Source organism: Aulonocara stuartgranti (genome assembly GCF_965226115.1).
Source record: "Aulonocara stuartgranti genome assembly, chromosome: 7".
Lineage (NCBI taxonomy): Eukaryota > Metazoa > Chordata > Actinopteri > Cichliformes > Cichlidae > Aulonocara > Aulonocara stuartgranti.
This window is the reverse complement of record NC_138945.1, coordinates 12,855,299-12,880,133: the sequence shown is the minus strand read 5'-3', so window position 1 is coordinate 12,880,133 and position 24,835 is coordinate 12,855,299. Positions and strand designations below refer to the sequence as shown.

At 41.5% G+C, this 24,835-nt stretch overlaps 2 protein-coding genes across 2 annotated transcripts in view; both read left to right on the top strand.

Moving 5' to 3' along the window:
- Nucleotides 1-313: 313 nt before the first annotated feature.
- LOC309711259 (SEC14-like protein 2) lies at nt 314-17,142 on the top strand. Its single transcript, XM_082541455.1, has 12 exons — nt 314-453; nt 1,061-1,136; nt 10,414-10,457; nt 11,337-11,399; nt 11,546-11,734; nt 11,814-11,909; nt 11,990-12,050; nt 12,134-12,217; nt 13,090-13,196; nt 13,290-13,429; nt 13,583-13,752; nt 14,805-17,142. The coding sequence occupies exons 1-12, from the start codon at nt 400-402 to the stop codon at nt 14,933-14,935; spliced, it is 1,215 nt and encodes a 404-aa protein (XP_082397581.1). The 5' UTR covers nt 314-399; the 3' UTR covers nt 14,936-17,142.
- Nucleotides 17,143-17,298: 156 nt separating this feature from the next.
- Nucleotides 17,299-24,835, top strand: part of LOC309711286 (metal transporter CNNM4-like) — a 39,263-nt gene continuing 31,726 nt past the window's right edge. The window contains 1 exon segment of the mRNA XM_082541508.1: nt 17,299-20,024. Within this exon segment, the coding sequence (XP_082397634.1) occupies nt 18,524-20,024 (1,501 nt within the window). The 5' untranslated portion in view covers nt 17,299-18,523.

Genomic DNA, 24,835 nt, shown 5'->3' with positions numbered 1-24,835 from the left:
ATTTTATTGATCCCTGGGGGAAATGTACAAGCTACCCAGCAGTGTATGAAGCAAATCAAAGTAGCAACATTAAAAGGATTACACTGGTAAATGGGCATGCCCTGTATAATTAAGTGACAGGATTATTTGGGGGTTGCTCATTGTGCAGTAATGTGAGCCTTTTTGAATGCCTCCCCTGTAATCAGGTTTCACAAGGTGACAAAATATAAACAGATCTTTAAGCTAAAAGATGAAAGTCCACCTATTTGTGTGAGTGTTTGGTGTGTGGGCAGATCTCTGTGTAGGGATGGGTCGGTGTGTGTGTGAGGGGGTGTGGCTTTTTTACTATTCTATCTCAATTTCCCCCAAGTGCTGTTCATTCACATAGGCTGCTTCCATTAAACACACAAGGTCACAGAGATGAGTGGACGAATAGGAGACCTGAGCCCAAAGCAGGCTGAGATTTTAGCCGAGGTAAGACATTTACAATTAACGTTATGCAGATATATATGTTCAGTTGAATGGTTTAATTGTTCTTATCTATCAAATTGTTGTATCTGTGGGCTTGAGGTAGTGTCATATGCAGTAACTCATTGACACTGGTCTTTGGTCTCATCAAAATTGGTTGATATTATGCTGTGAGTTTACTGGGGTGTATCTTTTTTTTTTCCACACAACGAAACACACCACTTTATGTTAATGTCTTGTCTTGTAACATAAATTTAGGGTGGTGGGTTAAGCCTAGAGGAAAGTTTAACTATTCTCTTTTTGAATAAATTGAAACTACAAATAAATTTAAAAAATCATTTTGTAGCTTGAACTGATGAGGCCAAGTTAGTACTTTTTGGGCCATTAACAGTCTTTATTATAAGTTGGGTATCTCCTGGTTGTAGTTTCATATATTTGTATGACCAACATATATTTGATTGCCTGTGATTGCACACTGTTATGTACAGACATGAGAGTGGTATCAAACCTCTCTTACTTTGCAATAAAGCGACCAAGTCTAATTTTGCAAATGTAAAACTGTTCCTTAAATAATAAAATAACTTTGTCTTCTCTCTGGTTCTCTCACTTCCAGTTTCGGGAGAGGATTCAGGACATCCTTCCAAGCTTGCCTGCGCAGCATGATCACTACCTCCTGCGCTGGCTCAGAGGTGAGACTTGCATTTATGTACAATACACACTGAAACCACCTGTTTATAGCAACAATCACCCAAGTCTAGAGTGACTAAAGACGAATGTAAAAAAAACAGAACCAGCTGGAAAAGATGAGTGACAATTAACAACAAAAAATCACGTGGAAAGGAGAGATCTTCGATTCAGTACACTAAATGTATGCCAGTCTCTCTTTTAAAGAGGCTGCCATATGTTTAATAAATCGGTTTTACTTTGACACATATTTCATATATGTTAGTGTTCTGTGTATTTACAAAATATTTCAATGAAAGTGCTTAAATATTGCCACTTACTGTTAATTTATTCTTCTGCCCTACTACAAGAATGACTTTGTCAATCCAATTACTTATCAGACTCCAACCCTGATACGAAGTGTGCATTCTCACTGTTCAGGTGTGTTGAGAAGCTGTAACTATCTTAAGATAAGAAAGATAAGATACTTAACGTTGAGTGAAACACAACAAACATATAACAAAATAAGTGGAAAGGTATGAGGGTCAATAAAAGTTAAAAACGAAACGTAAACCAAAGTAAATTGACTCAAATAAAATAAGGATGAAGTCGGATGCAAATATGAAATTATTTATTAAATAACAAAGTAAAATGTTTCAAAAATCAACAAAGGAAAAATCTGATTTCAAACGGCTTAATGAATATAAACAGCACATATCAGATGGCCCAGCGTAACAGAGGCCAGAGCATTGTGTTTGCATCTGTTCTCTGCTGTAACAGTGAGCGAAAAGATGATTCTCTGCTACCCAGACATGTTGTATTGTAAGGACTATTGGGTGACATATTAAAGATTTCCTGTATCAGTACTTGTGGCAGCTAACAGGCATAAAAGCTGTTAAAGACCCTCATATAGAGGCTAAACAACTAATAATGCTATAAATTAGAAGATTTCAGTAACAGGGGATATTTTTGCACAGAATGAAAGCTTGTGGTATACCACGAACTTTTCATGGCTGCCATTATACTCTACAAGTATACTGGCAGCCTTATAATGCCTGAGGCTACCTTCAGTCTCTGGTAAACTCTGATATTTAAAGCAGTTGAGTAGGAATAAACAAACAAACCTGTTCCGAACATGAAACTAAATCCAGTTTCAGTGCAAGAGTGTAGCCATACCAGAGATGGAGGGTTCAGTATCGGCAGAATACTTCTTTCAAGGGACTGATCTCATAAATATAACCTATGCGTTCATGTTGATTATCTATTATTGCCTACAAATTTGAGTTTTTCTTTTCTTTTTTGGGGGGGAGGGAATACTGCATTATATTAAATTTCATGCCTCTAACACAAGAGGGGCAAAACCTTTTACGTAGTAAGTTTATTGTGTCATTTTACTAAACGATCTGAATCTGAAGTGCGTGGTATAAGGACTCCAGACTTTTAATAAGGTGGTTTTAAATCAGTCTTCTTGTTAATTTCCACTGCCAGTGAAATAAAAGTCATTGAGTAATGCATTAAACATGTGAGCTTAGAATGAGGGAGAAGGCCTCCCTTTCTCTGAATAGCATTGGAATTGCTTCTATCTGATGCTGTGTTTAAGGGTCCAGTGAGACCTAAAAAGAAATCAAACCTGACTGGAGATAAAGAAACATAGTATTTTCACATGGGCTTATACTTGGAAGGAAGTTTACCATCCATCCATCCATCCATCTTCATCCGCTTTGTCCGGGGCCGGGTCGCGGGGGCAGCAGCCTAAGCAAAGAGGCCCAGACCTCCCTCTCCCCAGCCACCTCCTCCAGCTTATCTGGGGGAATACCAAGGCGTTCCCAGGCCAGCCGAGAGATATAATCTCTCCAGCGTGTCCTGGGTCTGCCCCGGGGCCTCCTCCCGGTGGGACATGCCTGGAACACCTCACCCAGGAGGCGCCCAGGGGGCATCCTTGTCAGATGCCCGAACCACCTCAGCTGGCTCCTTTCGATGTGGAGCAGCAGCTGCTCTACTCTGAGCCCCTCCCGAATGGCCGAACTTCTCACCCTATCTCTAAGGGAGAGGCCAGCCACCCTTTGGAGGAAGCTCATTTCTGCCGCTTGTATCCGCGATCTCGTTCTTTCGGTCACTACCCATAGCTCGTGGCCATAGGTGAGGGTAGGGACGTAGATTGACCGGTAAATTGAGAGCTTCGCTTTTACACTCAGCTCCCTCTTCACCACGACGGACCGGTGCAGCGTCCGCATTACTGCAGCTGCAGCCCCAATCCGTCTGTCGATCTCCGGCTCCCTTCTCCCATCACTCGCGAACAAGACCCCGAGATACTTGAACTCCTCCACTTGGGGCAGGAACTCATCCCCGACCCGGAGTGGGCACTCCACCCTTTTCCGGCTGAGAACCATGGCCTCAGATTTGGAGGTGCTGATCCTCATTCCCGCTGCTTCACACTCGGCTGCGAACTGTTCCAGTGCGAGCTGGAGGCCCTCACCCGATGAAGCCAACAGAACCACATCATCTGCAAAAATCAGAGATGAGATTCTGAGGCCACCAAAGCGAAAGCCCTCCGCCACTTGGCTGCGCCTAGAAATCCTGTCCATAAAAATTATGAACAGAACCGGAGACAAAGGGCAGCCCTGGGGCAGCCCATCACCCACCGGGAACGAGTCCGACTTATTGCCGGCAATGCGAACCAAGCTCTTGCAACGGTTGTATAGGGATCGAATGGCCCGTAGCAATGGGCCAGACACCCCATATTCCCGCAACACCTCCCACAGGACACCCCGAGGGACACGGTCGAATGCCTTCTCCAAGTCCACAAAACACATGTAGACTGGTTGGGCAAACTCCCATGCACCCTCAAGTATCCTGGAGAGGATAAAGAGCTGGTCCAGTGTTCCGCGACCAGGACGAAAACCGCATTGTTCCTCCTGTATCCGAGGTTCGACTAACGGACGAACTCTCCTTTCCAGCACCCTGGCATAGACTTTCCCAGGGAGGCTGAGGAGTGTGATCCCCCTGTAGTTGGAACACACCCTCCGGTCCCCTTTCTTAAAGATGGGGACCACCACCCCGGTCTGCCAGTCCACAGGTACTGCCCCTGATCTCCACGCAACATTGCAGAGGCGTGGCCAAGCGGAATGCGGCACTGTCCGAGCCGCATTCCGCTTGGCCTGTCGATACCTGTCGGCTGCCTCCGGAGTCCCACAGGCTAACCAAGCCCGATAGGACTCCTTCTTCAGCCTAGTGGCTCCCTTCACCTCTGGTGTCCACCATTTGGTTCGGGGATTACCACCACAGCAGGCACCAACCACCTTGCGGCCGCAGCTCAATGCAGCAGCTTCGGCAATGGAGACGCTGAACATGGTCCATTCGGACTCAATGTCCCCAGCCTCCCTCGGAATGCTGTTGAAGCTCTGCCGGAGGTGTGCGTTGAAGATCTTGCGGACTGGGGCCTCTGCTAGACGTTCCCAGCACACCCTCACTACGCGTTTAGGTGCACCAGGTCTGTCCAGCGTCTTCCCCCGCCACCTGATCCAACTCACCACCAGGTGGTGATCAGTTGACAGCTCAGCCCCTCTCTTTACCCGAGTGTCCAGAACATATGGTCGCAGATCTGCTGATACGATTACAAAATCGATCATCGACCTACGGCCTAGAGCGTCCTGGTGCCACGTGCACTTATGGACATTCCTATGTTCGAACAGGGTGTTCGTTATGGCCAAACTGTGATTAGCACAGAAGTCCAATAACAGAGCACCGCTCGGGTTCAGATCAGGGAGGCCGTTCCTCCCAATCACGCCCCTCCAGGTCTTGCTGTCGTTACCCACGTGAGCATTGAAGTCTCCCAGCAGGACAACAGAGTCTCCAGGTGGAGCACCCTCCAGCACACCCCCCCCCCCCCCCCCCAGGGACTCTAAGAAGGCTGGGTACTCTGAACTGCCATTCGGCGCATAAGCACAGATGACAGTCAGGACCCGTTCCCCGACCCTAAGGCGCAGGGAACAAACCCTCTCATCCACCGGGAAAAACCCCAACGTACTGGCAGCAAGCCGAGGGGATATTAGGATACCCACCCCAGCCCGCCGCCTCTCACCAGGGGCAACTCCAGACAGAGACAGAGTCCAGCCCCTCTCCAGGAGACTGGTTCCAGAGCCCAAGCCATGTGTAGAGGTGAGCCCGACTATATCTAGCCGGTACCTCTCAACCTCACGCACTAACTCAGGCTCCTTCCCCACCAGAGAGGTGACATTCCATGTCCCTATTGCCAGTCTTGGCAGCCGGGGGTCAGTCCGCCAGGGCCTCCGCTCCTGGCCGCCACCCAGCACACAATGCACCCGACCCCTATGGCGCCTCCTGCGGGTGGTGGGCCTGCGGGAGGATGGGCCCATGTCTCCTCTTCGGGCTGTGCCCGGCCGGGCCCCATGGACTAAGGCCCGGCCACCAGACGCTCGCCCTCGGGCACCCTCCCCGGGCCTGGCTCCAGGGCGAGGCCCCGGTGACCCTATCCCGGGCAGGGTAAACTGTTCCCTCGGTGTCCTTTTCATAAGGGTCTTATGAATCGCTCTTTGTCTGGTCCCTCACCCAGGGCCAATTTGCCATGGGAGACCCTACCAGGGGGCAAAAGCCCCCAGACAACATAGCCCCTGGGATCCCTAGGGGCTTTACTAACATACAAAAAATAATTAAAGATTTTATATAAAGGAAGTGGAGTAAATGAAGTAAACATAATTTAAATGTGGAAATATACCTACCTCATACAGTACTCGAGTAAATTCAATTATCGCAACTGATTATGTAAAGTGTAATAAATCAGAAATTAGAAGTAACTTCAGTTTTATTATGCTAACTTGTGTTTCCAGTTATTAAGGTTTAATGAATGGTGATGATTTTTATCCCCATCTATTCTTTCCATACAAGCAGAGCAGCTGCAGGAAGAGCTGATATACATCAGAAAACATTGTTGTTGTTGTTTTTAAAAAAAACAAAAAACAACCTTTTCTGGCTGCATTAACTGACTTTCCATTCTTTGGAAAGCCAGTTTATCGAATAACCTGTCAAATTAATATTACTGAATCATGGTTAGTGTTGGCTCAAACAAAAGAGGACCCTTCTATCATAGAAATGTATCAGGATAAATTCTGAATGTATTTATTTGCATGAATAGTCAATGAAAATGTGCCATATGTGCAGTTTTCACATATGGCACATATAATCATTTTAGATTTTTTTGTACATTGCAGTTGATTGGGTCATATTTATTTCAGTCAAACTGTTAATTTTCACATTTTCTGTTTCTACATTTTGAATCTAAATTTCAGATTGATGTAAAAATCAACCTGAAATTTGACCTCATTCACTCTGCATTCACTCTGAAAACTTCTAATCTGACATATTATTCTGTGGTTTGCATGTGACATTAGTTTCTGTTGATGAGTAACTTGTTCCATGTGTTAAACAGCCTGTAGCTCCTGGTACCCAAACACCAAGAAGCACTGCAGAATGAATGTAAACGTTTGTATACTTATAAATACTAAATTAATTAATTATTAAGCATTTACTTCAGTGATAAAGCACAGAGAGGGGGGGTTTACAGAGGGAATTCATTTGTTGTTGAACAAGTGCTCAGATGTTTCATTTTTGGGGAATAAAAAAGAAAGCTTACATGTTCTTTTGCCTACTAATGTTTAGATTAAACAGCTGATAGATGTAGCATATTGTCTGATTTGTAGTTAAATCGGGATTAACTGCATGGCACGTGTAATAAAAGATATTTAAACCTGCTCACATACTCCCAATGGGTATAAACTACCCAAAAAATCAAAATAAGACAGACAAAAAACAAAAAACCTTTTTAACCTACATATTTGAAGCATGGGTTCAGTTTGTATCAAAGACTGAAATGTTTTTTATTTCCTGTAATCTGATGGAAAACATGTATTAAAATGAAGTGCATTTACATGCTGTAGCTACAAATGTCACTCTTTTGTTTACCCTCCATTCCATGCAGCTCAAGAGGGAAAAACTGCCCAGAAAAACAGACATGAAACATGTTGTCCCGAAGACACTTGTGTTTTTAACAGAACTGCATTTTAAATTTCTTGTACTGATAAAAGCTGGAAAAGACTCACTGCTCACTGTTGCACTCTTTAACTGAAACATGATGCTCAAACTTGAAAAGACTTTCCGATAGAACATGTCTCCTCCAGCTTCTTAGCACAGACAGGCTACATGATGTATATAAAATATGGGCATGGATAAACCTGGACTCTTTCTAATGGCCAGCAGTGAGCCATTACTGAGTCAGACTCAAAAAAGTCTAAGCTATTGACTCATCAACTCTTGTGATCTGTGACCTCAGTAAACAGTTTGTGGTTTCAGTGGCTTACTGAACACATCATGATGTTTACTTTTAGTTCAAAGGGAGGATAAAGCACAGTGAAACTGACCATTGGGCTTGCAGTGTCCCTCTGTTTCTCAGTAAGATCCACTCAACTTTAATCATGACTGAGTTTAAACACCAAGATGCTGACAGTGAAAAATCTCAGCCTGAGTTCTCTGCTGCTCAGTTTTCTCCTGTGCTTTTCTCCTGTGCTTTAGTTGGTATTTGATGATGTAAAGACAAGAAATCAGTAATTAACTGTCCTGCTTTTGACTACTTGCATCTGTTCTGTGTCTGCTTCAAAAAGTTAACCATATATTTTATACTTGAACCAGAGCAGGATGATGCATTATGATGCATTCAGGGAAACAGCCCCCCCCCCCCCTTGAAAAAAAACCCTGTGAACTCAGTCATGCCATCTGTTGCCTCTCTTTCCGCTAGGCTAATGACCTACTGGCTGCCATCTTTACATGTGACCTGTTGTCTTATGTAATGTTTTAGCATTTAGTTAGATAAGCTTACCTTCCAAAAAAGTTGTGATATACTATTTTTATGTGAGATATAAAGTGGCATATATGGCATAACACTCTCTACTAAATTGCGGTGTAGTAACAACAATACCCTTTGTTTGTTTGTTTTTAATCAGGTTATTTATGAAAGCCTTAGTCGTCTTTCAGTTAATAATTGATTTCTTACCTATCAGTTTTGTCTGACAGTTTAAAGAGAATGAACATGGAGTCAATGCCATTCTCAGTGTAAATGTTTGTTTTCCACCACCACCACTCACAGAGGCTGAGCAGTTGGCTTCCACATTTGTGATAATGTTGGCAGCATCACATATGATCTTCACAGTGCAGAGAACACAAATTAGCATCCATTACTATAATGAAATAATTTGTTAGTTTGAAATGCTACAGGGAACTATGTACCTGTACATTAATGCTGTGGAAAGACTTCCTGTTCACATAGTCTCCTTCATTTACTGAAGGAGCAATGATTGGAATGTGAGTGCCATCTATACAGCCAATCACGCCTGGGAACCGTGAGAATAAATGTAAAATTTAAGTAGTAGTTCAAGTATCACCACATCATGAATTAAGTTTCGTTCATCCTGATACCTGCAATTTTGTGGAATCCCTCTTTGATAAATCTTGTGGGTCTATGACCGGGGAACACCACAAATGAGTACAGGAGACGTTTCAGTGCAACTGTAACATTCCTGACTGCCCGACAGACGGTAGCCTTGGAAACGTGCTCAGCGTCACCAATATTATACAGAAAGCTCCCGTTTGCAAAAAACCGAAGTGCAATACAAATAATATGTACAGAACTGAGAGAATGTCCGCGATGTGTCACATGAGCAATATTAGGCCTGAGGATGTTATTCAAATGAATTGTAGATTGTGCTGAAAAACGGTAACGTTCACACAGAAAATCATCAGGAAATGATAAAATGTCCAAACGTGCTCTAATCACTCTCTCCCGGCGGAGAGCTCTGCGGAGAATTTGGGCTTCAACATCTACTGGCTCTTCAAGGAAGGAGCACGCCATGTCTGACACTTCCTACTGTCAGGTTTCCGACAAAGAGGCGGAGAAAGTCAGGGTTAGTTGAAGTAAACCTGCTAGGGGGCAGGTTAGCTTCACAGAGTGTGTCGTCATAGTGAATCACTCAGAATTAATCTAAACTCGCTTTGTGAAACCGAAAACCCAGTTTTCGTTAACTCAGGGTATACTTACTCAGAGTTTGCACTAAACCGGCTTCCTGAAATAGGGCCCAGTTCTACAACAACCGCAGTCTGACACTGCATATTACCATCAAGGTCTAAATTCCCTCACTCCACACCACGCATGAATTGATTCCCTGAATCCAGGAGAACATCTGGATCTGAAAGCCTGTGATATGTTCTTGACAACCTCAAGAAAATGTCTCACAATTTTGCTTATTTCAATTTGATATGTATTTCAAAAATGGTAAATAAATCTTTGGTGAATTTGTTGATTAGGATTGCGTCCAAAAGTCACATTGTTACCTTTTTTTATTATAATTTTTAAAATAATCTGACAAAGAAACTAACTAAAAGACACACAACACCAATTAATTTCCCTGTTGAAGCTAATAATAGGGTAAAATGTTTGAAAGAAGACACTTTTCTAGCAAAAGTCAGCTCTGACTATTTCAGATCTTTCTGAACAGAGAGCACAAATGCTCAGAAACAGTGTTTTCTTGGTTGGAGATACTGTTACGGCATTTTGAATCAGTGACTTAGGTGATTTATGCTCTGATCAATAATGCAGGGCCCTGTCTGTTCACTCAGCTGTTTAAAGGTCCATAGTTCAGAGGGACTCAGATAAACGGGGTCTCTGTGTCTGCAGTTCAATATTTGTGTTAACCTTGGCCAGTCTCTTTGCTTGAGTAAAAAAAAAAAAAAGTATCATAAGGTTTCTGTTTTATGATCATCAGATATTGTTGATGGTCTTTTAAGTTTACTTTCCTCTTCTGTATGCAATCATGATCAATCTACTTAAAGGGCTAATTATTTGTATTAAAATGTTTAATATTGCTTGGATAGTATCATGGCTAACTTTTTAAGGATTCTTTTTGAAAACATTTTTTTCTTTATCTTTTGGTGGTGATTTGTTGAGATGTTTGAGAAAAAAGGGGAGGGTGAAGAAAGATTTCTTTTCAGGTGTCCTATAGTTTTCCATTTAAAAAGTAATAAACTGGCAACCACAAACCAAATTAAAAAAAAAAAAAAACTATAAAGGAAGAAATGTATTTTCTTTGTTCTTAGTTAAAATAGGTATTTTATTTTCCCAGAAGATGGTGTCTTCTCATAGTGTCTCACAGTAACCTGGCATTTCAGTGTTACAGAAGTGGCGTTGTCAGTTTGATTGTATGTGTCTAATGTGGGATTTTTTTCTTTTCTTTTTTCCAGCCCGTAGCTTCAATGTTCACAAAGCTGAAAGCATGATCAGGAAGGTAAGCTCTGTGTTGTTCAGACGGTGAGAGCCTGTTTGCTCTTCAAGTACCCAACTAACACCCAACACGTATTTCTACCTGGTGCTGCTTTTCAAATCTCTGTACTAAATGTATTAAATCCATTAAAACTGTATTTACCTTTTAGATATTACATAAAATGACGAGTTTATATAACACAGTGCAATGTTAAAGATTAATCCAGTGTTTGATTTGTGGCCCTCTTTCTAGGGAATTTAGTTAGTGACTCTTTTCATGTTCAAGGACAAAGTAATATAGGACAATGTATAGTAAAGTAAATTCATGGAATTAATGGATCAGACTTTATGCCTATAGTTTTAGGGAACCTAGTGCACATATTTCCAGCTATATATCTTTTCAGAATTCACAGTTTAAAATAATCCTCATTGTGATTGGCTGAGTGATAAAGTGATAAAGGCACAGGTGAGTTGGGCTTATGAAATACACCACCAGAACTGTGTAGTTGAGATGATCATATTAGTGATATCTGCTCTCACTGACATCAAACAAATCCAAGAGTGGAAAAACTTAGTGAAAGCAGAATGTTTAGAACAGTCTGAGGGCAGAGCATTGGGCTCACAGAGGTTACTTAATGGACTCTTTGTCTGAAATTCTAGACATATTTAATATAAGCAGCCAACCATTGTAACAGTATATACTGTGTATATGAAACAGAAAATAAAGTAAAGCATGAAAAAAGCTTCTTCCATTTCAAAACATGAAATCATTTCTAGAATAATAGCTATAGAGTGTCTTTGACAGCTGGAGCATTTGTGGGGAAACACATTACTCTGTGTTTGCCTGGTTTTTGTAAGCTTTAGTCTTTAACTTACCCAGCCTTGTTGTCTTCGACCTCTGCAGCATGTGGTGTTTAGGGAACAGATGAAAGTAGACACCATCCTATCTGACTGGAAACCTCCAGAGGTAACCTACTGCATTTTCTTTTTAGCTAATATTTGTGAAAAAGTAGTCTGAACTGAGGATGAAGGGGACTGTTGTTAAATGAGCAGTCTTTCAGACTCTTTAGTTTTTGAAGGTCACATTTTTTTCTTTATGAATCCATCTCTCAGGTGATTGAGAAGTATGTATCTGGAGGGATGTGTGGCTATGACCGTGAGGGAAGTCCAGTCTGGTACGATGTGATTGGCCCTCTAGATCCTAAAGGTCTGCTGATGTCAGCCACCAAACAGGACTTCCTGAAGACTAAGATCCAAAACACAGAGATGCTACGGCAGGAATGTCAAAAACAGTCTGAAAAGGTCAGCCAGGAGTTCTCTGTTCTTCCCTTTCCACTCCTCTCTGCTCGTCTCTTCTAATGTTACTGTGTCTCTCTCTCAGTTGGGGAAGTACATTGAATCCATCACTCTAATCTATGACTGTGAAGGACTTGGATTGAAGCACATTTGGAAACCTGCTATTGAGACCTATGGAGAGGTTTGTTATCAGCTTTTGTAACAATCACCCACTCATACACACGAAACATCTATGTGTCATTACTGCTTTCGGCCATGTAGATCCTCGCCATGTTTGAAGACAACTATCCTGAAGGCTTGAAGAGGGTGTTTCTCATCAAAGGTACATAAGACCATTTGTCTGCATATTTGATTTCCACGTTCTGTTTCAGAATTTTGGTTGATAATTTGTATCTTTTGCTGCAGCGCCCAAAATGTTTCCTGTGGCCTACAACCTGATCAAACACTTTCTGTGTGAGGAAACACGGCGCAAGATCATTGTTTTAGGAAGTAAGACAACTTTTCTTTATCCCAGTGTTTTCTGAGTCTTTACTTGATCTTGATGCTAACATTAGCATGCTGAAGTAACAAAGTACTTGCAAAAAGCAGAAACGGGATTCTGAGACCACCCATGTGAAAGCCTTCCATTACTTGGCTACGTCTAGAAATTCTGTCCATAAAAATTACAAACAGAATGGATGACAAAGGGCAGCCCTGGCGGAGATCATCATGAACTTATCGCTGGCTATGCGGACCAAGCTCTTGCAATGTTTCTATAAGGACTGAATGACCACAGGTCTGGTGATACAATTATGAAATCGATCATCGACCTACTGCCTAGAGCTTCCTGGTGCCATGTGGACCACCATGTTTTAACTTATGCTAAAACATGGTTTTTGTTTTGGAGAAACTGTGGTTTGCACAGAAATCCAACAATAAAACACAGCTTGGGTTCAGATCCAGGAGGCCATTCCTCCCAATTATGCCTCTCACCCAGGGCAACTCTAGACTAACACAGAGTCCATCCCGGCTCCAGGAGACTGGTTCTAGAGCCCAAGCCGTGCGTTGAGGTGAGCCCAACTATATCTCATGAGGATGAGCTGGGACGAATCTCTGGTGGGCTCCTTCCCCGCCAGAGAGTTGACATCCCATGTCCCAATTTTGGTAGCTGGGGATCGATCCACCAGGGCTTCTGTGCTACCTGGCACACATTGCACCTGACCCCTATGGTCAATATGCAGTCTTTCTTATATTTACTATTTAGAGTTTATAATTTTACTCTTTTCATCTACACGAATGTCAACCTATAAAGGAACTAAGGTCATGAAACAAAGCAGTCTTATTAAACTAAAAAGTTTTAAATTACAATATTGTGTTTACAGGTAACTGGCAAGAAGTGCTACGTGAACATATTGACCCAGATCAGCTTCCAGTGGTGTATGGAGGAACTCTGACTGACCCAGATGGAGACCCCCACTGCAGAACCATGGTGAGAACAGAGGGAAAGACTGATTAAATACAATGCTGTTCCTCTAAAATTGGAGACTAAAGTGATGCGTGTTTTTGTGTATTGTGGTTGCAGATCAATTTTGGTGGTACAGTTCCCAAGTCCTACTATGTGCAGGATTCAGTGAAGGTTCAGTATAACAAAAGTGTGACCATCAGCCGTGGCTCTGTCATCCAGCTGGAGTTTGATGTTCCTGCAGCCAGCAGCCTCCTGAGGTACAGCAGGTTTATTCTGTGTTCTGAGAACAATGAATCACTGACTTGTAGTGTGTGTTTGTGGTGATTTAGTGATATAGACTTTAAAATTAAATTAAATTAAAAAAAAATACTAAAGCTGCCACTCATGATGAATTCTTTATTGCTTGTCAGGTGGCAGTTTGCCAGTGATGGAGCAGATATTGGGTTTGGAGTGTACAAGAGGACTAAAGAGGGCAGCCAACAGAAGATAGCTGACATGCAGCAAGTTCTACCCAGTGAGCGCTACAATGCACACTTGGTCCCTGAAGATAGCTGCCTCACCTGTCCTGAGCCCGGAGTCTGTAAGTAACTCACAGCTGTGTGTACAGGTACTTTTGCAGTAATGTCTGCAAAATTAGTCTGTAACAATGAAAATTGCTCATTTCATTTTGCTTCCAATGCGCCAGACTTTCTTGTTATTTTTTCTTTAAGTGGACTTGAGCAACAGTCCTCCAGCTTTCTAAAGATCTTTCAAACTCTATTCAAAGACCGTTTATATAGGAATCCTTTTTGTTTGTTTGTTGAGGCACTTTAACAATTGACATGTGAATCATTTAAGCATATTCAAGGCTCCTAACTCAATGGACATAACGGATAACTTAAATTCAATTTTAAATTGTAACTTTACGTACCTCGTTACTAGCAGCCTGTTGTAAAAACACAAAGCACATAATTTATTCCCTTTTCCTTAGCTAAATGTCAGACTGCCTTTCAAACCACCAAAGATAACAGTTTAATAGGCATACAATAGTACTTTTGCACTAACAAGGTGATTCCCAAAGAGCTATTGGCCAAAAACTTGGCATATCTCAACATTGTATGCAGTGGGTCCTTAGAAAATGTGAGGAAACTGTCAAGTGGAGGACAAAAGAAAATGTGGCAGACCTAAAAAAAATTACCTACAGCAGATGAGAAGTTGAGGTATACCAAATTACATAAAAACTGGACTGAAAATCAAGTGCCAATAAATGTTATGTAGTGATGACTCCAGATGTGAAATTTTGGTTTAAATTGTCATTGATATCAGGACAGAGGTACAACAGTGAGTGTCTTACAGTCATAATACAGTGAAGGCTCTCGCTAATCCAGTATGACCTTTATGTGAAAGCAGTGAGGGATCATCTGGACAGAGAATGTAGCAAAAGGCTAGCTCTTCTTTGGATGCTATAGGGTGTTCACATATTCAGAATCAACAAAATTCTTATTAAAACACAACCTGTCACATTTATAGAGTGATTTAGAAGTGTAGCTGTAACGCGGTGATTTCCCTTGTGGGATCAATAAAGTATTTTATGCGTTTACAGGATGATAGCTTTTCTTAGCTGTTAGTGACTGTATCCTTTGCTTTGTGCAGATGTGCTGTGTTTTGATAACAGCTACAGCATCCTTCAGTCCAAGAAAGTGAGATACAAGGTTGAAGTTATTCCACCGGCAGATGTTCTGATGCAATATCCACGCAGCAGTGGTGATGGAAGGCTACAGTGAGGACACCCACAGCTGAGAGGACACAGTTCTGATCTTTGTTACTAGTTAGCTATGTCATCCCATCGGGGCTAAATTACCTCCACTTCTTCCACTGCGTTCAGTATGTATGAATTCATGATACACACATGCATACATTTGTTGTAATTTTATTACGAAGTGACTTAAAACCAGGCTGAATTTGGGAGTCACAGCTGAATCTGCAGCTTTCTTTATCTTTATAGAACTTTTCACTGATTAAAACTTGAAGTTTACCTGACTAATTGCTAAACAACCCATGATAGCTGATTCTACTGGTCACTTTGAATCAGCAAAAAAGATGTTTTTGTATACATCTGATTCATTTTGAGCTCTATTTTTGGCATCTACCCCCTCTCAAGGGAATTATCGCTGGGGGGGGGGTTCAGCCCTGTAGTCTGTGAGTTAAGCTTGTGAGGGAAGTTAAACAAAATATCTAAATCATCAATCAATATATATTTCTCAATCAAACGCTAAATCATGAGATCATTTCTGAACATGTATTTACACATACATTTAGGACACTGTACACATTATAATTAAACACTGTTAGGTGTGTTTGGCTTGTAGTTAATGTAACAGATGAGTTACTTTAATTGGAGAGCTTTCCACAGACTTCTGAAGGTTTACTTCAGCATCTTTTAGTGGTAGCTTTAGCTAGTATTGAGTGGTACATACAGTATTATTAAGGGAAATATTAAACAAATTGAGAGAAATAACAGGGTTGGTTTGCCCACGGTGTAATGTAGCCATTGTTTTCCACTGCAAAGAAGAACCATTCAGAACAACAGTAACAAAAAGAAATGTTTACTTTATACAGCATTTCAAACCAGAACCACAATTAACTGTACAAGCTCATCATTTAATACTGAAGGACCACATTTGTAAAGATTTACTGTGTTCTAGTAATTTTTGTAATTAATATGGTAATATATTAGTAAGATGTTCATATATACGTGCTTTGTGAAATATAGTATAATATAAGTGCTTTGTATAAGTGCGTCAGTTTGGGATGGATACAAGAAAAAAAAGCCCTTAAGTTTTAAAAGGCCCACAACATCATGTTTTTGTTGCCATATTTGTCTCTTTATAGTCATCCTGTCTGTGTAGATGTGTTCAGCTCCTTGTGGTAGTTTTGCATCTTGTACATAGTTTCTCTGTCTTAATATTGACATGTTTTGTTTTTGTAATCTGGGCCTGTTCTATGAAGAGAGTTGAACATATCCAGGGTGTCTTTTTGTAATCTGGATTCATCCACTAACCTGGTTATTAGCTGGTTATCAGCTTGTACATTTCATTATTTTTTAAAAGAGAGTTTTAGGTTTTATTCTGCTGCCTGGATTGTTATTAGCTGTTTGAGAGCATGTAAAGAATAAATATAAAAATTGAATTCAAATGAATGCTTAGAGCTGGAATTTGGAACATATCCTGCTCAACAACAGTACAATTTACCATGGCAATATACCCTCATAAGAAGCTAACTACCTTCATGATACAAAACACGCCAGGATTAACCAGTGGAAATATGGTTTAAGAGGTTAAGTAATACAAACTTCCGTGTTAGAGAAAACACACTGTAAAGTAATACAGTATTACAAGTGTGCATTTTAGGCACTTTGGTGGGTAAGATTGGAACAGAGCTACTACATTTAAAAAAAAGTTTAGCCTATTTGAAAGAAAGGTGTCATAAATGTAGACTGTGTAAATTAACCAACTTAGCAATATCACAATTCTATCTTTTAGACATGTGAGAATAATGGATTGTAACTGACTATTTCTTTAAATTTATATTTAAAAGATAGTGTTAATTTTTCACCTATAGACTCAGTTGTGTTTAACAGCCTAAGAGTAAAAAAAGAAAAGAAAAATAACACCAGAACGTAATGGGTAGGCTTAGTTTATGTGCCAATTGCATATAAAGTCCACAAGTACAAATAGTTTTTCTGGTACAAACATGCACAGAGGCAAAACAGTCAAATTACTTTCTGGGGCTATTTATCAAATCAAATTCTGAAGTTTTGTTTGATAAGTGTACCTCCACTCTGCTCAAACTGGATAATAATGGCCTTTAAAATTACTGATTGCTGCACTATAATCTCTTGAAATTAAAGATGTACATAATTATAATTGATCCACAATCTAAAGAAGCATGACGTCATGATGTAAAATGATGCTGGTTTATTTCTTAATCATTGGAAACTCTGTCATTGTGGAATTTTAATAAATAAATTTTTATTCATAAATACAAACCTTTTGTACTGTTTTTTATTACAGTATCCCTTATGTTCAAGCACATGCAAGTGTGGTATTACAGAAACACATAATAATCAGTATGTGACTGCAAACTTTCAGCTTTAATTCTGTTTGTTTAACAAATACTTTAGATTAGACACTGTTGGGGAATTACATACATTTTTTTACATAGTCTCTCATTTTCTGAAGCGTCAGTGACTGCCTGAAGTCTAGAAGCCATAGACATCACCATGAAATCAAACCATGTGAAAGGAACAAACGTTCATTTCGTTTTAAAATTCGCATGCTGTGACTAAAGAAAAATGTCTGTGTCTGTGCACATCGCTTTAAAAGAGGAAATCGGTCAGAATGCTTCGTAATGTGTTCAGTTAGGGTTGTTCCCTGGACCCAGGCATCGGCAATACAAAATAACAACAAATAAACACAAAAAGACTCACATAAAGAGACAAAATAGACAAAATGGCACGGAGACAAGACGATATGATAACCATTGTATTTGTATTAATTTTGGCACGCTCGGCCCCTCAGAAATAATTTTACCTCAGACCTAAGTACAGTTTTGATAAGTGGTGTGGCCACTGGGTGACGCTACAGGAAAGGACTTTTAACGTTATTGGCTTATTACATAACAGCTAATTAGCGAATATTAGGATCTAATAATAAATAAAGATGGCTAATAAACACTGCACTGGGAAAAAAATCCGTGACAATGCAGTGATGCAGTAATGTAATAGTCAACCTCGGAAATTATTAGGCTTTTCCACATCTTAACTGAACTGATACAGACAGCTTATGTAATTATTATCATTATACAAACGGGCTATATCCTGGCTCCACAGAGTTTGTCTCTCAGGAAATAAATAAACGTCCCCTGCATCTAGCATCCCTGGCCGGGCATCGTGCCAGCGGGATGCAGGCTGGTGCAGGATGAGGATGGAGGGCGGGGGGATGTACACAGATGCCATGTGCCTTTACATAACCGCAACTGGCTTTGGATACAATTGGATGAGAAATCGGTGGCCAGGGACAGCAGCAGCAGCGTCCGTCCTGCTGTGTGCCGCAGTGCCCCGAGCCCAGCGGGGAGTAACGTGGCCGGGCACTGAGGCGGGGGGAGTGTGAGTGTTGCTGCAGAAAAATGATAGCGAAGCGTCACCAGGAGCGTGTGTGACCTGCAAGGAGCGTGAGTGTGTTTGTTTATCAGCTCTACATGTCGCTGTCCGGCAGTCGGTGTTAATGTGTGTATGTGTCCGTGTATGAGTGAGCGTATGTGAGAGATAGCGGGAATGGGGGGAGAGGGAGGAGCTGCTTGGACATGAGTAAATGACGTCAGCTCCCAGGTCGCCGAGCACAGAAACAAACATGGCGACAGAATGGAGTGGACAGCAGGGTTACATTCTCACCGTGGTTATCTGTCTGTGGAGCGGTCGGACAGAGTTGGTGGCAGCCGCTGGGCCCGGTGTCAGCGGTGGAAGGGGAGGCGGCGGCGGAGGCGGTGGGAGTCAGGTGCTCGGCATGAGGCTGGAGAGGAGCAACAAGCCGGCCAGCACCACTGACGAGGGTGTCATCCAGGTGACCGAGGAGAGCTCCGTGCAGCTCCGGTTTTACGGGGTCCAGCTTCACTCGGGCGCCTGGTCTGAGATCCAGTTCACAGAGGTCAAGAAGGAGGAGGAGGAGGAGGAGAAGGGGACGGTGGTGGCGGCGGCCCTGGGCGGCAGCGGCATGATGGACGCGCTCGATAAAACTTGTGCGGATTTCACGCAGGACATCACCGTCGGGAACTTCATAAACGTGAGCAGCCGGGGCACGTCGGGACTGCTCAACGTGCACATTAAGCCGCTGCGCAAACGCGACCAGAAGAAAGAATACGCTCTGTGCACGTTGAGCACGGACGGCAGGTGGGTGCAGCTGGGGGACAGCGATGGCCGGATGCTGGTGGTGGAGGAGAAGAAGTCGCTGCTACCCATGTGGCTGCAGGTCATCATGATCTCGTGCCTGCTGGTCCTCTCGGGCATGTTCAGCGGGTTGAACCTGGGGCTCATGGCGCTGGACCCCATGGAGCTGCGGATCGTTCAGAGCTGCGGCACCGACAAGGAGAAGAAATATGCGAGGAAAATCGAACCGATCCGCAGCAAAGGCAACTATCTCCTATGCTCGCTTCTCCTGGGTAACGTTTTGGTGAACACCACCCTCACCATCCTCCTCGATGACCTCATCGGGTCAGGTCTGGGCGCCGTGGTCGCCTCTACAATTGGCATTGTCATATTTGGGGAGATCGTCCCCCAGGCGCTGTGCTCGCGTCACGGGTTGGCTGTGGGAGCAAACACGATCCTGGTCACAAAGTTCTTCATGTTCCTTACCTTTCCTCTGTCCTTTCCCGTCAGCAAGCTGTTGGATTTCCTGCTGGGACAGGAGATCGGCACTGTGTACAACAGAGAGAAGTTGGTGGAGATGCTTAAAGTGACAGAGCCTTATAATGACCTGGTCAAAGAGGAGCTTAACATGATCCAGGGAGCCCTGGAGCTCAGGACCAAAACTGTGGAGGATGTGATGACTCCCATAGCCAACTGCTTTATGATCCAGGCAGATGCTGTGCTGGACTTCAACACTATGTCAGAGATCATGGAGAGCGGATACACGCGCATACCCGTGTATGATGAGGAGCGGTCCAACATCGTGGACATCCTGTATGTGAAGGACTTGGCCTTCGTGGACCCGGACGACTGCACAAACCTAAAGACCATCACCAAGTTCTATAACCACCCTGTGCACTTTGTGTTTCATGACACAAAGCTGGATGCCATGCTGGAGGAGTTCAAGAAAGGTGGGTGTGCATTGACATAATCTAACACCTGATGATGTTTTGTTCTGAAAATCTGCAACCTTCATATCACCAGGGACCTAAACCTGTGTGAGCTCGACAGCCCCCCCTCTCTCTGTTCACCAGCACTATTGATTAGTGGAACACCACAGCCTACACACACACACAAAGCACATTTCATCATCGGGGCACATGTTGTACTACTCTTATAAGGGGTCAGGGTTGAGCTTTTAACCTGCACACACCTGATAAGGCTGTCATGAGGGCAGTGTATGTTTATGCATTCACTTATTAAAGATTGGAGAGCTTTAATTGTCCCATGCACAACAATACAACTAGCATAGCTGCAGTATAAAATTGAAACCCAATATGAAAAGGAATAAAAAGAAACTAGACAAACACTTATTTGGATAAACTGTCATATAAATGACAGTTTATTAAAAAAAATCCATAATATGTTTCTAACATGTGAAATAAGAAGTGCATCTAAGTTAATGTTATCATTGTGTCTGCTGAATATTTCTTTCATTAATCAAGTGATTAAGTCAAACATAAGGCCTAGATTAGTGGCTACGTGGCTGTTGGCCGTTTGGTGCCACTGGCTGATTTTGCAGGGTACAAAAATTAGCAGTAAGGTACATACATACATTTTTCACTGTATGTGGAAAAAAAGTAGTATCAAGAGATAACGAGATTAGCTGTGGTCCACCCACCCAATTTCTGAAATGCTTTTCTAATTCGGTGCACATCTGAATATTTGATAGTTTTCCCTTCATCCTAGTGACCAAAATACTACCCAGAGCTTAAACCACAATAAGATGGTTACAGTCAATGTGCGCTGCTGGTGGTCTGTTTGATATCCTAGCATTTTTTTTGTAATGATGTTAGCCTGGCTCAGTGTGGAAAAAGTTATTGACCACATAAAGCTAATCTGAGAATCTAATTGAGCTTTATGTGGTGAGGGTGACACCCCCAAAGTGTTGGGTCATAAAATTGCTTAGCAATATCTTGAACCCGCAGTTCACACTGATGTAAAGAAATGCAGCAACTTGCAGTTCAGACCTAAGAAAAAGTTATCTTTTCTATTATTTTTGTTTGAAAAACATTAACAATTAATTTCTAGAAAAACTGCTGATCTTGTCCTTTTCAGTGTCAGATAAGAAGTAGGGCAGCATTTACTTTTCTTATCAGTAAATACGCATATTTAGATCATTAATGGCAATTCATTTTTGCCTTCGAATAATTCAGTATACACTCTTCAGCCACTTGGAACACTAGAAATCTAATACACAGCTTATACTTTGTTTTCCAACATTTTAGTTCTTATGTCATATTCAGATATATATCAATACATTTTAATATAAGAAACAACAGTAAAAGGTCATGTTTCTGCTGTTATATTTTTATAACCGATAAATCTGTTCATTCTATATTTTTGCAGAGAACTGACACATCTCTATGCTATAAGAGTGCAGTTTCCTTGATTTCAATTATATCCACCCCTCATTTGTTCCAAGACACCATGATTGTTATGACAAAAATCTTCATTTAAGCCTTCGCAGTGGAACTTAATGACTCCCATGGGTGATGTCATGGTGGCTATCTCCATCTTTTCTGTTCATGAAGAATATGCCAAACTTTAGATGTTCTTAACATTTTATCCATTTTCAGTCATTTTTGGTTATTCTGGTAACATTCTGGCTGTCTGTCAGGGTTATATTGTTGATTGTCATTTATGCTTAGAAATATTTAACCATATATGCTTAGAGGTGTATAATCGATTGTGTAGTGATAGGATGTGTGATCCTTAGTAGTCTGCAAAGACTTTGTGTGCATTCCAGAGTGTTCTGGCATACACACTCACACCCTAGGGTCATGAGAGATCTCGTATCTTCTCTTACTGATATTCTGACCCCACAGTTGGCCATATTATTTTGCAAATTATTACATTAAAATGCTCCAGAAGGGATAGACAGTGCAAAGATAGTGTAGAGGACCAGTTCATTGACTCCAATCAGGTATAACTGATCCCGATCAGTTATACCTGATACCCAAATTAGCCACACCACTCCAGCATCCAAATGGATATATTGGTTTTTTTTCTTTTTTAATGTCACCCACAGTACATTTGTTATGAAGGAGGAAAGGGTTCATAAAGGACAAAACCATTTTTATGCTAAATAGTAAAAATGCTTTTGATAATGTAAAGTTGGGTATCAACCTCAAGTTACTTCTAGAGGAACTGCAGTTTTTGTCACTTCACATTTACTTCATTTTTCACCCCAAAGTGAACATACTTGAGCTGTGCAAGTTTGCATATAAGCACAGCTCAGTGATAAAGATAAAGCAGAATCCGCACCATTTAAAACAATGTCAGCAAAAGTTAAAAATGAATTTGTGGCAGGGCTGTGATGTTAGATTGCATTGAATCTGCCTAGTAAAGTGGCTTTAAGTGAATGTAAAAGTAATTTTTAAAAAATGGGGAAAAATCAAGAATACAAATGTCACCATCAGAAGCATTTCAGCTTACCAGAAACGACAAACTAAAATATTTATAATTGTGTGCTGCAATGACTTAAACCTAAGTGGCCACAAGTTACTCCTTTAATTAAATCTGGCTGTGGATACCACTGATCATCTCTAGTCAGAGATCATCTCTAGCCTAATCACTCAAATCATCTGATTTGTGCTGTTTGATGGGACGAAAATCGGCACGTTCAGCCGTACAGGAGTAGTGCCAGAAATCCACTGATATACACACCTTGAAAGCTGAGCTTAATATCATAACAGCCTTGGCGCTGCAGCTGATTGTGATGGTCTTGCAACATATCAATGTGGTTTTTTTCCCCAGAGACATTAAAAACATTGCATTTCATTCTTTGACATTACATTTATAAGACTGTAGATATGAAAAGAACTACATTATGAAGCTCAGTCATTGTGGAACTGGCTGCATGCCTCATTTCCACCTGCTGCGAGATCGATCAACTTTAGACCAGACAACAAACTACGGAGGCTCCGGAAAAGTGCAATCAAACGATGAGTTTTATTATCACAGGAGAACAACCAACCATCAGCATACGGAATGGGTTGCTCTGACAAGAATACATTGGGTTCTGGTTTTATAGGATAAAATATCACACCTACGTCAATACAGTTCAAAAATACATGGTGACAGACGGGCAAAAGTTCAACCCGTGCAGACAAGGGTACATCACGTACACTTCTAATAACCATACACTGACATATTACTTCTCTTTTCTACATTACTTGCCTTTTAGGGTAATAACTTCAGGTCTCAGCATCTCTGAGAGCTAATAATGGACCCTCGTCCTTAATCACTAAGTAGAGTCCTTTGCAGCCAGTCTCAAACTGAAGCAGAAGACGCTTAGGCCTTCGCTCAGACCTGCTACTAGATTAATATGTGTATCGTAAGCGTGCATGCAATTAACCTGCTATGTTCTCATCTCCCCTCAGCATGTATCATCTGGACACTCTCACCAGTGAAGCTTAAAACCTTCTAGAATGGAACATCAACTCTAACCAAGCACATTTATGCATTGTGTATAAAATGAACTCAACCTGTAAAAATAGAAAGGTCAATGTGATGACAGACATATTCAATGCAATATAAACCCTGTAGGAAATATTACTGATAAATGATACTGTGAAACATGTTATTAATACATTCTTCATAAGGCAAATTATATGGTAGCAATAAAAGAATCTCTGAATCCCAACACACCCCAAATTGCAAAAGAATTAGTGTAATTTCAGCTGTCATTGCAAATAAGCATCACCTTCAGCTGTGGCTTTTTATAGCATCAAAGCCCAAGTCCTGCATGCATGATGCATAAGCCTAAATAAAGTGCCATTTGTCAAATTACCATGATAATAGCAAAACAGGAAATCAAGGTCTCCATAGTATTTTAGGCAATCTGATGTCAACAATTCAGTTTAAAAAATTGGATTTTTATATTTCAGCCCATTAATCTTCAACAACATGAGCACATTTTTGATGAGAGACACTTTTTGTTTAAGGTTAGAAACTGAACTTGTCTGCTAAAAATGTGCTGCAAGGAGATGGCGTTCAAACCTTCTGTGGGGGGTGGGACTGATGGTGGTAGTAGTGCTGTCTGATGTATGAGTCATGTTTTTGGCTGCTGGCTACCACATTGCTAGGACTGCACACTACAGTGCTAGCAGTCGTGGCTTTGTTTGGTCATGGTAGGCTGTCTTTATGATGGGTCATAAGAGACTAATTCTCACTTTAATAGTTTCATAGTTCCAGGTGAAATATTTTGAGTGGGAGGGAATAATTTATGGGAGCTTGAAGCAAATTAGTGAAGCATCTGTGGTTTTGTGAGTTACCCAGTGGTCTATTTTCCTACCTTTACAAGTGGGTACAAGTGGCAGGAATGAACTTGCTTTGAAGGGTGCCTAGGCTCAGCATTAGAGATCATCAGGAAGGGCTCAGAGTAGAGCTGCTGGTCCTCCACAGTGAAGGGAGTCAGTTGATGTTGTTCAGGCATCTGTCTAGGAAGCCTCCTAGGTAAGGTGTTCCAGGCATGTCCAAGTAGCAGAAGACCCTGTGACAGACCCAGGACATGCTGGATGCGAAAACCTCTGTCTCCCCAGGCGTGGAGGAGGGAAGTGGGCATCTCTGCTTAAACATGTCAGAAGAAAATTGAGGGATAATTTTTTTTTTTTTAATTTTAGAATCATTTCTTAACACAGAACATTTTTTAAAATGTTTTTAAAGCACATGTAGGAAGAAGAAAGCTGTTTGATAGAAATCTTGATGTCAAAGTCAT

Bases quoted from the DNA above. Each gene is read 5' to 3' on its own strand.
- LOC309711259 (XM_082541455.1), top strand. From the start codon at position 400: ATGAGTGGACGAATAGGAGACCTGAGCCCAAAGCAGGCTGAGATTTTA. The intron at 11,735-11,813 runs GTCAGCCAGGAG...TCTCTCTCTCAG, and splicing joins GTCAAAAACAGTCTGAAAAG to TTGGGGAAGTACATTGAATC. The intron at 13,197-13,289 runs GTGAGAACAGAG...TTGTGGTTGCAG, and splicing joins ACCCCCACTGCAGAACCATG to ATCAATTTTGGTGGTACAGT.